Source organism: Azolla caroliniana, unplaced genomic scaffold (genome assembly GCF_043228905.1).
Source record: "Azolla caroliniana isolate FFs.n. ecotype wild unplaced genomic scaffold, voAzoCaro1.0.p SCAF_20, whole genome shotgun sequence".
NCBI lineage: Eukaryota > Viridiplantae > Streptophyta > Polypodiopsida > Salviniales > Salviniaceae > Azolla > Azolla caroliniana.
Window position 1 is genome coordinate 5503444 of NW_028230455.1, and position 14479 is coordinate 5517922.

The 14479-nt window shown below is 36.7% G+C and overlaps 1 protein-coding gene across 4 annotated transcripts; it reads left to right on the forward strand.

Annotated features, from left to right (window-relative positions):
• Positions 1-5868: 5868 nt before the first annotated feature.
• Positions 5869-10061, forward strand: LOC147850850 (sulfite exporter TauE/SafE family protein 3-like). 4 transcript variants are annotated; one of them, XM_087336050.1, is made up of 12 exons: positions 5869-5975; positions 6523-6682; positions 6869-7072; positions 7164-7228; positions 7310-7352; positions 7454-7518; positions 7807-7893; positions 8159-8209; positions 8328-8558; positions 8972-9065; positions 9644-9784; positions 9929-10061. In XM_087336050.1, the coding sequence occupies exons 1-12, from the start codon at positions 5943-5945 to the stop codon at positions 10000-10002; spliced, it is 1248 nt and encodes a 415-aa protein (XP_087192176.1). In that variant the 5' UTR covers positions 5869-5942; the 3' UTR covers positions 10003-10061. The 4 variants fall into 4 exon arrangements, with proteins under 4 accessions (XP_087192176.1, XP_087192178.1, XP_087192177.1 ...); XM_087336052.1 differs by having other exon boundaries at positions 9662-9784; XM_087336051.1 differs by having other exon boundaries at positions 7810-7893.
• Positions 10062-14479: the final 4418 nt, after the last annotated feature.

Genomic DNA, 14479 nt, shown 5'->3' on the forward strand with positions numbered 1-14479 from the left:
GATTGGTCTAACAATGCCAAACTATTCTTCAAATGACAATACTTTGGAATAAAATAATATTTAGCATAAGGGGGAGTGTGGAAATATTTAACCTAAATATTAAATTAATTTATTAGATTAAAAACAACTATTCATTTACGAAGAGTTATTTTTATTAGGAAAGTCTTTTTGTAAAAGTTCTTCATTGAAGAGTTATAACTCTTAGAGCATTGTCTCTACAAACAAGCCATTCCGCTAATGTAACACATTACAATCAATATAGAACAATTTTGTGTATGTGTCATCTCTCTCTAGCAATCATTCTTTATTTGTATAGTTGCCAATTTCTACAACAAGAAGCACGCACATAGAGAGATAGATTCTAGTATCGTCTTCAGCTGTCAAATATGACCTATGAGACCAAAAATATTATATTTCACGTGATACATGTGTGTGTGTGTGTGTGTGTGTGTGTGTGTGTGTGAGAGAGAGAGAGAGAGAGAGAAAACAAAAATACAAAACCATGGAGAGAGGGGAATGGAGAGAGAGAGAATGAGATTTCAACAAAGAGGCACAAAAGAGATTACAAATTGCCTATAGAAAAATAAGCTTTTCTCTCTCTTCTTCTTCTCTATGTTTACATTTTGGTTTTTTATTATATGTAGGTATAATAATGTGGATGGCCCTGATCGTTTGGGATTCTCAAAACAAGTTCAGGGCCATCCAAGCCCTAGATTCACTCTCATTGAGAAATAGTGACGAGCATTGGGCTAATGTTTAAGCACACATGCGCACGATTACCCATAGAAAAGTTTGTGTACAATGTTCATCAAGATCTAACCAATCAACCACTTACGCAATACATATATCATATATGTATTACATGCATGCCAAAGTACATGTACATATTTCAAGTGACTTAATACATATATGTATATATAATGTTTTCCCTTATTTTAGTATGTATACAGTATATGCAATAATGCATGCCCTTGGCGTATGTATGTATGTATGTATGTACTCCTAAAGGCACCACTACCAGGCTGTGTTCAAGAGCTGTCATTGTTAACCATCGAAAATATAAATATCTGAGAAAAAGGGAGACAGAGATCTGTGTTGGTAGAGAAGGGAGACAAGCAGACAGACGGGCTCTTTTTTTTGGCCCAACGAAGTATACCAAGGCAACCTGAGCCATTATCACTCGCTCCTCACTACGTACATATACATATATACATATGTATGTACATATTTGATACATACAAAAACATAAACATTAAATATGTAGTGAGAGCTCGTCCCCTTCCGTGAATGTAGGGCTTTTGGACGACTCTGATGAAGTAGGGCTTTTGGGGAATCTCAGACAGACGATCAGGGTCGTCCACATAATTATATTTATTTAGATATATGTATGTACTAATAAATCGAAAAGTAAATAGAGAAAAATGAAAAAAGAAAAACTAAAATAAAGGAAAAGAAGAAGAGACTCAAAAGAGCAATCCCTTTTTTGGGGGAAAATTTTGGGGGAAAATTTAAATGTCTCTCTCTTTTTTATTGTAAGTAACTTACCCTAGTGGTAAGTTGATAACACTACAAGCATTATGTCTTGGGTTCAAAACCCAATTTCCTCACCTCTCTATTATATACTTCATACATATCTCTATTTCACTAGATGCCATTGTGGAATGTAGGGATTGAACCCATGACCACCTAATCTCCATTGGGCAACCTTACCAACTGAGCTACATCCATTTGGGCTCTCTCTCTCTCTTTCTCTCTCTCTCTCTTATTTCCCTTTGTCTCCCGCTGCTCTATCTTGCGTTCTTCCTCCTCTCTTGTGGACATCGTATGCCCAAAATGGATATACTGTATACATTGACATATTTCCAAATCATGAGTATATCATATAACACTTGAGGAGTAAATATTCCTCAAAAAAACTCCCTCAGATTGATTCTAAGTTCTTGCAACCATGCCATGTTTTGGAAATGTTGTTCGATTCATCAAAAGGAAAGTAAATTCATACCTTAATATGAAAGGTGCCTAGGTCTAGTGTCTTGAACATGTACCTTGGTCTCTTTATGAGTCCATCCTCTTGCTCTAGCAAACCCATGAAGTAAATATTTAACCATAAAAACTCACATATTTAGGCTATTGTTCTTTGGCCACAACATCACTTGCGAGTACCTTTCCTCTTCGCCTTTAAGTTAGAATACGAATGGCATACATAATCCAATTATAACAATCAAGGTAGTACATATGGCATGATACAAAGAGACAAGGTTTTACTAGAACAAAACCTGAAACACACGTAATGAAAAAGGTAGTATATATTACACTTTATGAAATAACACCATAATCAACAAGAGACACACATAATCAAATGGAACTCAAGTTTCATATATTCAAATGGAACTCAAGTTTTTACAGATGTTGAAAAGTGAAGATAGTACATTGTTCCCAACACTATTTATTATTGTGAACCATCTTACATAGCTTTAGACAAAAATTAGATAAGAAGAATCTCGACCACATCAGTTGCAAAATTGGCATCAGCCTCTTCTCATGTCCATGGACCCTACAAAAGGCACCAAACAAGGTTACCATTCAACAATGTAAAAATATGAATATAGGAATGAGTAAAAAATAAGGATTTAGGAATGAGAATGAAACCTGGCAAAACTAAATGACACCTTCACCTGAACAGATATGTTGAAGCATTAAATCTATGTAGCAAGAATTCTAACTTTAGAAGCATAAATATTAATGATAGATACTCCATCGTTACTTCTTATTGTGAACCATCCATCGTTCTCCCACAGCATAAATATTAGATATGGTTATGGCTATACCAAAAGTTGCAATTATGACCTATATATAGCAACTATAGCTATGGATTGAATCTGTTTCATTGGGAGTCTTCAAAACTTCGACATGGATATATGTATGTGAGCCGAAGCTACAACCAACGTTATAACAAAGCCAACATTTTATTCATTTTAGGTCATTATCGCGAATGACTTTTCTTCTCTAGCTTAAGAGAAGTAAATGGTTTATGCGAGTTCCTCATATAGAAACTCGTCATGGATTTGTTTATTGTTAACTCCATGGTACACCATCTGGTGATAATCGAAACATTGCAAAAGATAAAAAAAAAACTAAGAAACGATGTGATCTATTTGGGGCAGAGCATGTACCACACACGTTCATCTTCTAGTTGCAACAATCACATAACTCAGAAACCCAAAAATTTCGCTTCCCTCCATGAAGTAAATTAGAAAAGAAAATGTTATACATAATATAATAAAACATGATTCAGTGGTGCATTTGTGCAAATGTCAACGCAAAATACCTGTAAAATTTCTTGAACTCGCCAATAACCCTAGATCCGCCTTGCCTTTCTACCCAAGTGTGTGCGAAATTGGAGGTCGAGGAAGCACACAGAGAGTACATACATACATACATACATACATACATACATACATTGACATATTCACATTCGTCGGGTTTCCCATTCGAATGCAAATGAATACGAATACGAATGGGCAGTCAAGTATTCGTTTTACCCCCCCTCCTCCCCCCAAAAAAAATAACTTTAAAAAAAATAAATTCCTAAGATAAAAAAAAAGGAACAAATAAATAGGGATAATAAAAGAGGGACTTTGAGGACTTGACACGACTAAAATTTTATAATAAATGTATAACTTATAAGTATTCGTTTTATTTTTAATAAATAAATAAAATAAAATAAAGGCTCATTAAATTTTCACTTTTTATTTCCTCAAAATTTATGGATATTTTTTATCTTGACATTAAAAATAGTATTTCGAACTAATTATATCTTCAAAGTTCATACTAATCATATTTGTATAATAAATATAAAAATATTCATTTTAAAAAAATTAATTAATTAAAATAAGTTTCATAAACTCTCTTGACACTATAAACTATTAATGAATAATTGTTTTTTTTAGTGAAATACATTTATTTTAATAAATAAATAAATTTTTTATATTTATTTTACAAAACGAATGGTTTTTTAATATACTTAGGGCCATTTTGTATTCTCGAATATTGAGAATATTGCGCATGGAGAATATCATGCATGTGTCAATCTATGCATACATATAGACAAGAAGAGAGAAGAAGGAAACACACGTTGCCAGAGAGAGAGAGAGAGAGAGAGAAAGAAAGCTCTTGAAATGTTGTCACGCTCCATGCGAATGTTGTTATGGAAAAGAAAAGGGAAAAGTGCCTTGTCATGGTTGGCATGGGATCACGTCTGTACTCCAAAGCGTCTTGGTGGGGCATCAATATTGAATCTATATGAGCATATGGTGGCTCGTCGATTTACTTTCATTCGATTCATGTTTGAAGGTGTACAACCTTGGATAGAAATGGTGGCATACTTTATAGAGAAGAACGGAATAAAGCTTGGAAACATGAAGGTTGAAGCGAATTGGTGGAATGTAATTAATTCTGACAGGGATGTCAAATGTACAGGGTCTATGATAATTAATCATTTGTTGACATCTTGGCAAAGTATGTTGGATTTTGTGGAATGGCATCCCCCACAAGAAAAGGGATGTGCCAATTCATTACAAATGGAGGTTTTGGCAACATCAAGGTTGTTGAGGTGGGAAGGTAAACAAATTCTTAACCTTCAATTTAATCGAATGGCTAGATTGGGTTTGGTAAGAGTTAAGGATGCTATGTTGGTTTCACAAAGAAGATTAATGGCTTTTCGAACAATAAGATCAACATTTCGTATTCCAAAAGGTTATAACTTTATTTGGGATAAGTTGCAACAAATACTATCTTCGCATGAGCCAATTCCTGATTTAGATGGGCGATCTCAAGAGCTTGATTGGAGGTTTGTTGGAAATAAGAGATTGACTATGATCTCAACGAATGTTGCTTATCACAAGTTGATTGACAAACATAAGTGGTTGGAAGAAAGGGTTATAAAGATATGGGGTTTTCATAAGCCCATTACTTGGTGGTTTCATATGATCAAGGCAGGTTGGTGTTCTCGATTGATGCTACGAGCCAAGGTATTTATTTGGAGAGTTATGGTTGGAGCTTTACCATTAGGGGATGCATTAAAAAGAAGAAACATTACTAAAGGATTGTGTTTCTTTTGTTTGGTGGAATTGGAACATAGTAGGCATCGATTTATTTCATGCCCGATGGCAAGGATGGTTTGGAGGTGTATCAGTTTAGTGTGGATGTCTCTAACAGGAGTAAGTTTATCTTCCTTCAGTTGGGTTTTTGCACATATGGAGAACAATGAACCGATGCCTCATTTTCAAATTATTTTTGAGTTCTTGAGGTATTGGGGGCTATGGTTCAATTGGAATATGCGGAATGCCTTCATTTTTTATTCGCAAGTTGGGGTGAGAAAATATGTTCTAAAGTTAAAAGGACTTCTTTTGTGGCAATTGACAGTGCTAGAGAAGTCACAAAATCTCAACCAGGAAGAGAGAGAACTCTGCAAGGTCACATATCATCATATTCGCCATTTGAATTGGTGTGTAGGGTGGCATTGAGTTTGGTGTCGTAGTTTTCTTTAGATCCCTAGATAGAAGGGGTTCTATAGTTTGTTGTAAGTTAGTCATGGTGGTGTTCTTTCTTTCGTAATGAAAGCCATTATTTACGAAAAAAAGAAGAGAGAGTTCAAAAATTCCCTCCCCCAACATGTTGTATTTTCTCTCTCTCTCTCTCTATTTTTTTATTTGGTGCACTTTTTGCTTTTTCCTTTTTTTGTGTTGGACGGCCTTCATCGTCTACAATTCCAAGATGAGTTCAGGGCCGTCCAAGCCCTACTCAGTGAGCGAGCGCCTCTGGAGGGCTTATCTCACCTCTGGAGGGCTTATCTCTCACTCACTCACTCACTCACTCACTCACTCCATGAAACAAAAACAAAACAAAATACATATTCAATCTCAATCTCTCTCTCCATCTCCATGGCTGCTGCTGCTGATGATCAGGTCTGGCCTGTAAGTCTCCCCCTCCTACCCTAAACCCCTAAACCCTAAACCCTAAACCCTAAACCCTAAACCTTACCCTTCTTCTTCTGCTATTACGCTTTCATTTATTTCAATTGCTTCCTCTTCTGTTTCTTCTACTTGCTTCTTTCAATGTTTCTTCCTCTCTTCATGGGTATCAGGTAGTATCCATTTTTGTCTTTTGTTGATGAATGTGTCTGTTTTCCTTCTTCTCATGCATAGGTAGTTAAGGTTTCTGTTTGCTGGCTTTCATCTGTTGTTCATACATACATTACTTCAATTAAAGGTTTTTGCACCATAACTCTGCTCTCTTTCATCATGGATGGATGGATGGATGGATGCCCCTCCCTCCCTCCTAGAAAGAATTCATTCGTCAAACCATCAACGCTATCTATAATATAGGTAGGGTTCACAATAGATTATAGATAGTTAAGAGTATGTACATACTTGTTTGGGGTCATTATATTTATTAAAGTGTTGTTTATGAGAAGCCAATTTCTGCGTTGTCGTCCGGTCCGTCCATCCGTCTGTCTGTCAGGATCTCACCTTTGGCTGGCGAGTTGTGGTGGGCACCTTGGCAGGCTTTGCTGGGGCTGCCCTCGGCAGTGCTGGTGGTGTTGGTGGCGGTTCAATCTTTGTTCCAACAGCACATCTCATCATTGGCTTCGACACAAAATCTTCCACAGCTCTTTCCAAATGTAAGGATCCCCTTGTATATTGGGTGGTGGGTTCTGGAACCTAAATAATTTTATAATAATAATAATAATAATATTGTATGCATCCCTTGGGTAGAAGGTCAATAAGTTTAATTTAGCTCAAGATATTCAATGATGCTATGGTAATTAATTGTTTTTGTTGAATTAAATTTGTGGGATTGTTTCCAGGTATGATCATGGGAGCAGCTGTAACTACTGTTGCTTATAATCTGGGCCTCAAACATCCCATTCAAACTGATTCTCCAGTCATAGACTATGATATAGCCATGGTTCTGCAGCCCATGCTTCTTCTAGGAATCAGTATTGGGGTAATCTTTAATTCAATCTTTCCCACCTGGATATTGACCCTTCTTCTGATCTCTGTGATGATTGGTATATTTTTTCAACTTCCTGAAAATCTCTTAAAACGCTTGTTTGCGTTGTTGTCTTAAATGAAAGAAGGCTACCTGAATCTCATGTTTAGGTACTGGCTCAAGGGTATTTAGGAAGGCTTTGGTTGCATGGAATAATGAAACCTTAGAGAAAAAGGTATTGAGGATAAAATCTTTTGTATATGGTAGTCACTGTTGGGATCAAATGCAGATATTCACATTGTCATCTGAAATGCAGTTGAGCAATGATCGAATTCCTCAAAAGCGGGAAGTGCATGAAGGTATGTGAAATATGCTTTTTGAAACGGATCCCCTGTACCTTCTCTTTTCCATATGTGGACACATTACATGAGATTTTACCCACAATCTTCTGTTACACAAGGATCAAGTGGTGACTACAGACCTCTGGGTGACACAGATGATTCCATTAACGATGCATCAACATTCGTAAGTTTAGTTGCATGACACTGCATTCCCATTTCTTGCTTGATCTCTGGTTTAAAAGTTAATTAATTAGCACATTAGATTTCAACATCTAAATTTTGTGTAAGCGTTGCTTTTTCCCCTTCTTGAAGTGTGGTCGTATTAAGTAAGACTAACATTATATCGCATCAAGCTCTAGGTGTCATTATTATACCCATTAGGACGTTTGATTACATGCCAATGGTTTTATTGACCCAACCATCAGAAACATTGTAAACATTTTAATCGATGTTGTTGGGAATGGGTAATCAGAAGAAGCTGATAAGGAATATCAGATGGAAGAATGTTGCTGTCCTGTTTCTAGTATGGGCTTTGTTCCTGTGCTTGCAGATTCTTCAGGTAAGTTTCTGATTTTCTTTTTTGAGCTTCTTACAAGTTATTTATATACGCCACTGAAGTCCCCTTTTTAATGCATAATTTACTCGTAAAAGGCTACAGGAAATTAAGATGGTCGTATTTTAATTACTCGTAAAGCTGTAGGGAATTAAGATAAAACCTTAGAAGGCATAAGTTACTCTCACTCTTAAAGCTACTGTGCCATACAGAAAGGATACTTTCTTATGGTTTTCATACATTTGAAACATTACCTTTGATGGTCGTGCAGAGTCATTACCAAACATGTACCACAAACTATTGGATCCTTAACAGCCTCCAGGTGCATATAATCATGATGCCAAAAAACCAATAATTTCTGTTTGAAGGCCAAATTGTCGTAGTATATAAAATATGGAAATCAAAATATTGCGAAAACAGTTGCTTGCATATCATTTCAGGTTCCTGTGGCAGTATCGGCGTTCCTTTTCGCTGCCAGAAAGCTCTACATGAAGAGTAGGAGAGAATGTGATGATGCTCGAATGGTTGTCGGTGCAATGCCGGTTGGGTTTGGGATACTTGCAGTTAGCGCAGGGGGTAGCCTGGTTGCTGGCATTATAGGTGGCTTGTTGGGTCTGGGTGGAGGTTTTGCATTGGGGCCTCTCCTTCTAGAACTTGGAGTGCATCCACAGGTATGACAAATAAATAAATCCCTTCTTTAATTACCCTCACCAACCACAGGCCATCACTATTTGGAGGATATTTCCCGATTTATATATAAGGCATTCAAATTTTTGCAAGAATCCAGCAAAAAGCAAAAGTCATCGTTACGTAATCACCTCCATTGACCTTTTAAATCCTCCCAACCCAAACACACATCACCTAATCAAGTGTTAATAATAAACACCCCCCCCCTCCCCCTCCCCAAAATAAAATCAAGTGCTAATCAAATATACTGTGTAGTTTCTACGCATTTTTCGATCATTTTAATTCAAAATCTTTCATTTCCCATGAGATAATAGCTCATCGTATGCAGTTCATCAAGATTTTGTTTTTATTGTAATGCTAATTCATTTATTGCATCTTCTTTATAACCCCCACCCAGGTTTTTACTGCAACAGCTACTTTTGCCATGCTCTTTTCTTCGTCCATGTCTGTCGTAGAGTACTATTTATTGAAAAGGTTCCCGGTTCCTTATGGTAAGCTGTAAGGTCTCTCTCTCTCTCTCTTTCTCTCTCTCTCTCTCTATATATATATATTACACACACACACACACACACACACACACACACACACACACACACACACTCTTGATGTATATTCTCACTCTTATGTAATATCTATGCATTTCTTACTCTGTATAAGACGTGTGCTTTCTGAGAGAGGGATGAGAACCCATCAACTGGTTTATGAAGTTGGTACCTGTGTACACTAGTCAAGAGAAACAGAAAACATGAGCCCAAATGATGGACACATTTGTTAACTCTATCTAATCTCTATCTATATATTTACTTAATCTAATTTGCTTTACTCTTATAACAAATGCCATGTCTATCCATCTATATGCTTAATCTGATTTTAAGTACGATATGAATGAGAAGCACCAAACTTAAAGAATGCAAAAGCTGTATATACATGAATTTATATAATTGATTCATTGCAAACCGTTGAATTGACTTAAAAAAAGAAGCTGTATCTACTATTATGATATATATAAAATTGATTCACCTCAAAATTTTGAATTGAGAATGCCATGCTTTGGGTGCTGGCATATTAGCACTATATCTTTTCGCAGTGAGTATGGTAGGAGGGGTCTGTGGACAATACGTCATACAAAGCTTGGTTAGGCTCTTTGGCAGGGCTTCCATCATAATAATTCTGCTTTGTATGTTGACCCTATTCAGCGCATTTTTTCTGGGTGAGTTCCTCTCATATATATATATATATATCCTCTGTTTTCCAACACTGGACGCACATTCATACGTCCATGCAGCATACATCGATCTTAGTATGTATTCATGTTAATTTACATTATATGTATGGTTGGGTTCTTTGAATGTAGGTGGACTAGGTATTGAAGATGCTATTGAGAAACTGAGAATGGGCGAGTATATGGGCTTCTCTAGTTTGTGCTAGTTTAGACCATTGTAAACCATTCATATTTTGTTCATTCAATTCTGTTTTTATTTTCACAATGAATTTGCTTTTATTGTGCTAATGATTATATTAATTGTTTACGTTTAACTGTTTGTTTGACCTGGATTTTGGTGGTAGGATAAATATAAACATAATACTTTTGTGAAATAAAGATGTAACTTTATTAGTGAGATGATTACGAAACTAGTGTATTATAGTTTTCAAGCTATTTAGGGAGACCACATACATACCATCAAAAACATATAGCTAAAAATTGCTTATTTGTACATGGATATGGGAGTGGTGGAGATTATTTCCAATGTAAGCATAAGAGAAGGAAATAGATGATAGATCGTAAAGAGAAAGAGAGATAAAGAAGGTTGTTGATCCACTTGACCACCCCTGAGAGAAAGGTTGGAGCCTTGAACAATATCTCAAATCATCGCCATGGCATCAAGTCGCACTTGGTACTGATGAGTGCCTCGCCACAAGAGTTTGTTCACCACAAGTCTCGATGTAGTCAAATAATGTATTAATGAGAATAGTTAGGCCTCATATTTATAACTAGACCTAAGGCCCTTAGACAAGTTTACACTTGGTCTTTAAAGGTTGTCCCAATCCTTAGGGTTAAAAGTTTTTCTTCATACTCTTGATTAACCCTCACACTTTTATCCTCGTGTAGATTATTATGGTACAACTTACCACGAGATAAATTATAGTCATGCATGTAATATACTCCCCCCTCTTTAAAACATTGCACTCTTGCAATGAAAAGTTAGGCAAGCTAGTTTTAATGGTGTTTTCTTGTTCCCATATTGCATAATTTATAGATTCTCCATCTATTCAATTTTTAATTCTTGGATTATTTTAGAATGCAAATATTTTAGTTTAACATCGAGAATTTCTTTTGGTACATGTGGTTTACAATCTAAAATTGTAGAAGTAACTATGGTCATTTGATGTAACTTTATTATTGCTAGAACTAAGAAGTTCTTTTAGATGACTTGCGTGAAAAATTGGATGGATTTTGACACCCTTTTAGAAGAGTGAGATGATAGGCTGTTGCATAGTATGAACCATACGCTTCAATCATTCATGTAAGAAAAACACCCTCAAAGAATGATAAATACCATACTTTTGGATTATCTATTTCTTATGAGGTAAATAAGCCTAAAAAATGAAAAAACACATTTAAAAAATGGGAAAAAAAACAAAAAACAAAACACAAGAATGTTTCAATAACATTCGCATTTGTTTTCCAACGTAGGAAAACGAATGTTATGTTAGACGAACACGAATTTTACGTACTATGGGTTGATGCAATGCGTTTGGAGACTATGAAAGGTCCACAAAACTGTGGGCTAACTTAATGCATGTACTCGTAGACAATGTTTTGTAATCTTGAGGTACATGTAGAAATACCTTATGTTTAGGGTTGAATATACGAGATTGCCTATTATGGTCGGCATAAAAACACTCTTTATCTTGAGTCGTGTTTATATTATCTCATGCAATATGCAACTTATCTTACATATCCATTAGAAAGTTGTGTAGTTCTCAACTCATCATGATATATATTAACATAAATTTGCGGCTTGTGTTTGAAAGTTATACATCAATATAAGAGGACTATATCTCATTGATGTATGGTTGGAGTTGTTATAAGCAAATTCGAAAATTAGAGATAACGTGTCTTGTGGTTGAAAGTTATACATCAACATAAAAGGACTATATCTCGTTAATGAATGGTTGGAGTTGTTATAAGCGAACTCCAAAATTAGATATAATGTGGCTTAACATGTGGTTAAAAGCTATATGTTAACATAAACAAACTATATCATGTCGATGTATGGTTGGAGTTGTTATAAGCAAACTCCAAAATTAGAGATAACATGACTTGTGGTTGAAAATTATACATCAACATAAAGGACTGTATCCCATCGATGTATTGTTGGAGCTGTTTTAAGCAAACTTGAAATTTTGCAGATAACGTTCCAATTTTGTTAACAACGTATACTCGAGGCATGTCCTCAATCATTTGATTACCCGTTTTGTTTATCCATGGGATTGAGGATGATCCGTAGAGCTCATGCTCAAGGTAGTTTCTAGCTTCTTAAAGACTTGTGACCGAAAGTCGTTAGTAAACTTTGAATCTCAATCACTCATAATATTCATTGGTAACCTATAAAAATGGAATTACTCATCAATGAATTGGTAGGCTAATTCAAAAGAGGTTACCTTGATTTTAGTAACAATAAACCTAGCCATTTTAGTTAGTCTATGAACTATAACGCAAATGGCATCATGGCCCTTTTGGGGGTGAGGAAGCTTGTCTAGCTTCCTAAAGACGTGTCACCAAAAGCCATTAGTAAACTTTGAATCTCAATCACTCACAATATCCATCGTTAACCCATAAAAATGGAAATACTCATCAACGAATTGGTAAACCAATTTAGAAACGGTTATTGTAGATTTAGCAACAATAAACCTAGCCATTTTAGTTAGTCTATGAACTATAACACAAATGACATCATGGCCTTTTTGGGTGTGAGGAAGGCTAACAATAAAATCTATGGATACACGTTCCCATTTTGTTCGCAACAACGTATACTTGAACCATATCCTAAATAATTCGATTTACTCATTTCGTTCGTCCATCAAATTGAGGATAATCTGTGGAGCTTATGCTCAATGTAGCTTCTAACTTCTTAAAGTCGCTAGTAAACTTTGAATCTCTATCACACACAATATCCATCAATAACCCATAACAAGGAAATAATACATCAACTAATTGGTAAGACAATTCAAAAGTGGTTATCTTGTTTTTAGTAGCAATAAACTTGGCCATTTTAGTTAGTCTTTCCACTATAACCTGTAGAAGAATACGATGTGCGGAAGCGTGCGTAAAAGACACAAAGTATACAGTTGATGTTCGGAAACACAACAGTTTGGTGAATGCAGAGAACACAAAGAATGAGAGAGAGAGACATAGAGAGCAAACAGAAAATTATATTAAAAGGAATAATGCTCTGTACATACTTCGTGCTCATGGAGTACTTTTTATACAAGCCCTGACGAGTGGGCTGACACAAGTACCGTTAGTACTTGAATGCTCATAAATAAGCCTGACACTAATTCTGCGTACAATATTCCTATTTAATGTACGGAATATAGTCTATTAACGGCCTACTCGAGTCCCTCACCACACTCTTCCAAATCAAACATTTCGATTGAATCGGCCGACTCCGATTCACCTCGACTTTTTACCGAATTGGCTGACTCGAATTCGTCCACTTCCAGACCCTTGACGACATTTGCCCATGTCTTGGTCTTGTTCTTCACTCAGTCGGCTCTGTCCTCCTCGACTCTGCCACCATTCTTGCCCTTCACGACTTTTCCTCCCCTTGGTTCGGTTGACTCTAGCCTCCCCCTACATCTGTCTATACTATGATTAGCCGATCTTCTTCCATATGTCCACACGTCCACGACTTCTTTGGCCTGGTTGGACATACCGACTTCTTCAATCAGACCAAAATCGAATTCATCATCCGACTCAGCTTTTTGGACTTCGTCTCTCTTCTCCTTCTTCACTCCTCCCCCTTAAGTTCGGCATGTCGATATGCTGGAGGCCAAGCATATCCAAAAAATGTCGCAACTTGTCGAGACCGAGAGGCTTGATAAAGATATCGACAACTTGCCGATAAGTCGAAACATGCACTAGTTCGACTTCACCAGAGAGGACTCGCTCGTGGACAAAATGATAGTGCATCACGATGTGCTTTGTCGGGGCGTGGAAGATGGGGTTATTTGCTAATTGGATACTACTAAGGTTGTCGCAATAGATTACAATTGGCTCGAACATCTCCACATGTAGATCCCGTAATAATCTTTTTAGCCAAATGACTTCGCACGTAGCGACAACCGCCCCTCGATACTCGGCCTCCGTGCTCGACAGTGCCATTGTCGGCTGCTTTTTATTGCTCCATGTGATCGCCGCACTTCCCAATGAAAATCCATATCTAGATGTTGATCTGTGATCGCCGACATTTCCAACCCAATCGACATTTCCGTGTAGCCGACTAACTGCTTGACTACTCCTGCCTGATATAGCAACGCCATGTCCATAGTGTTGTGACATACCGCAATATCCTTTGCGTGCACTGAAGGTGTTTGGTCTTGGACTGCGACATGAATTGACTGATCAAGTCATCCGAGTAACTAACATCTGCCCGAGTGATTGTCAAGTAAATGACACTTTCGACAATCCGTCAAAACCGTGTCGGGTCACATGCCTTTCCTGAATCTCGACGAAGCTTCACGTTTCTGTCTAGAGGGGTCGAGACGGATTTACAATCCGCCATCCCGAACTTGAAGAGCATATTCAACACGTAGTGGTGTTGACTGATCATTATTCCTTCGGGAGCACGAATCACTTTGATCCCGAGGAAGTAATGAAGGTTTCCAAGATCATTCATTT

Coding starts and splice junctions, on each gene's coding strand:
- LOC147850850 (XM_087336050.1), top strand. CDS start 5,943: ATGGCTGCTGCTGCTGATGATCAGGTCTGGCCT. Junction 7,073..7,163: donor TCTGATCTCTGTGATGATTG/GTATATTTTTTC, acceptor TCTCATGTTTAG/GTACTGGCTCAAGGGTATTT. Junction 8,210..8,327: donor GGATCCTTAACAGCCTCCAG/GTGCATATAATC, acceptor ATATCATTTCAG/GTTCCTGTGGCAGTATCGGC.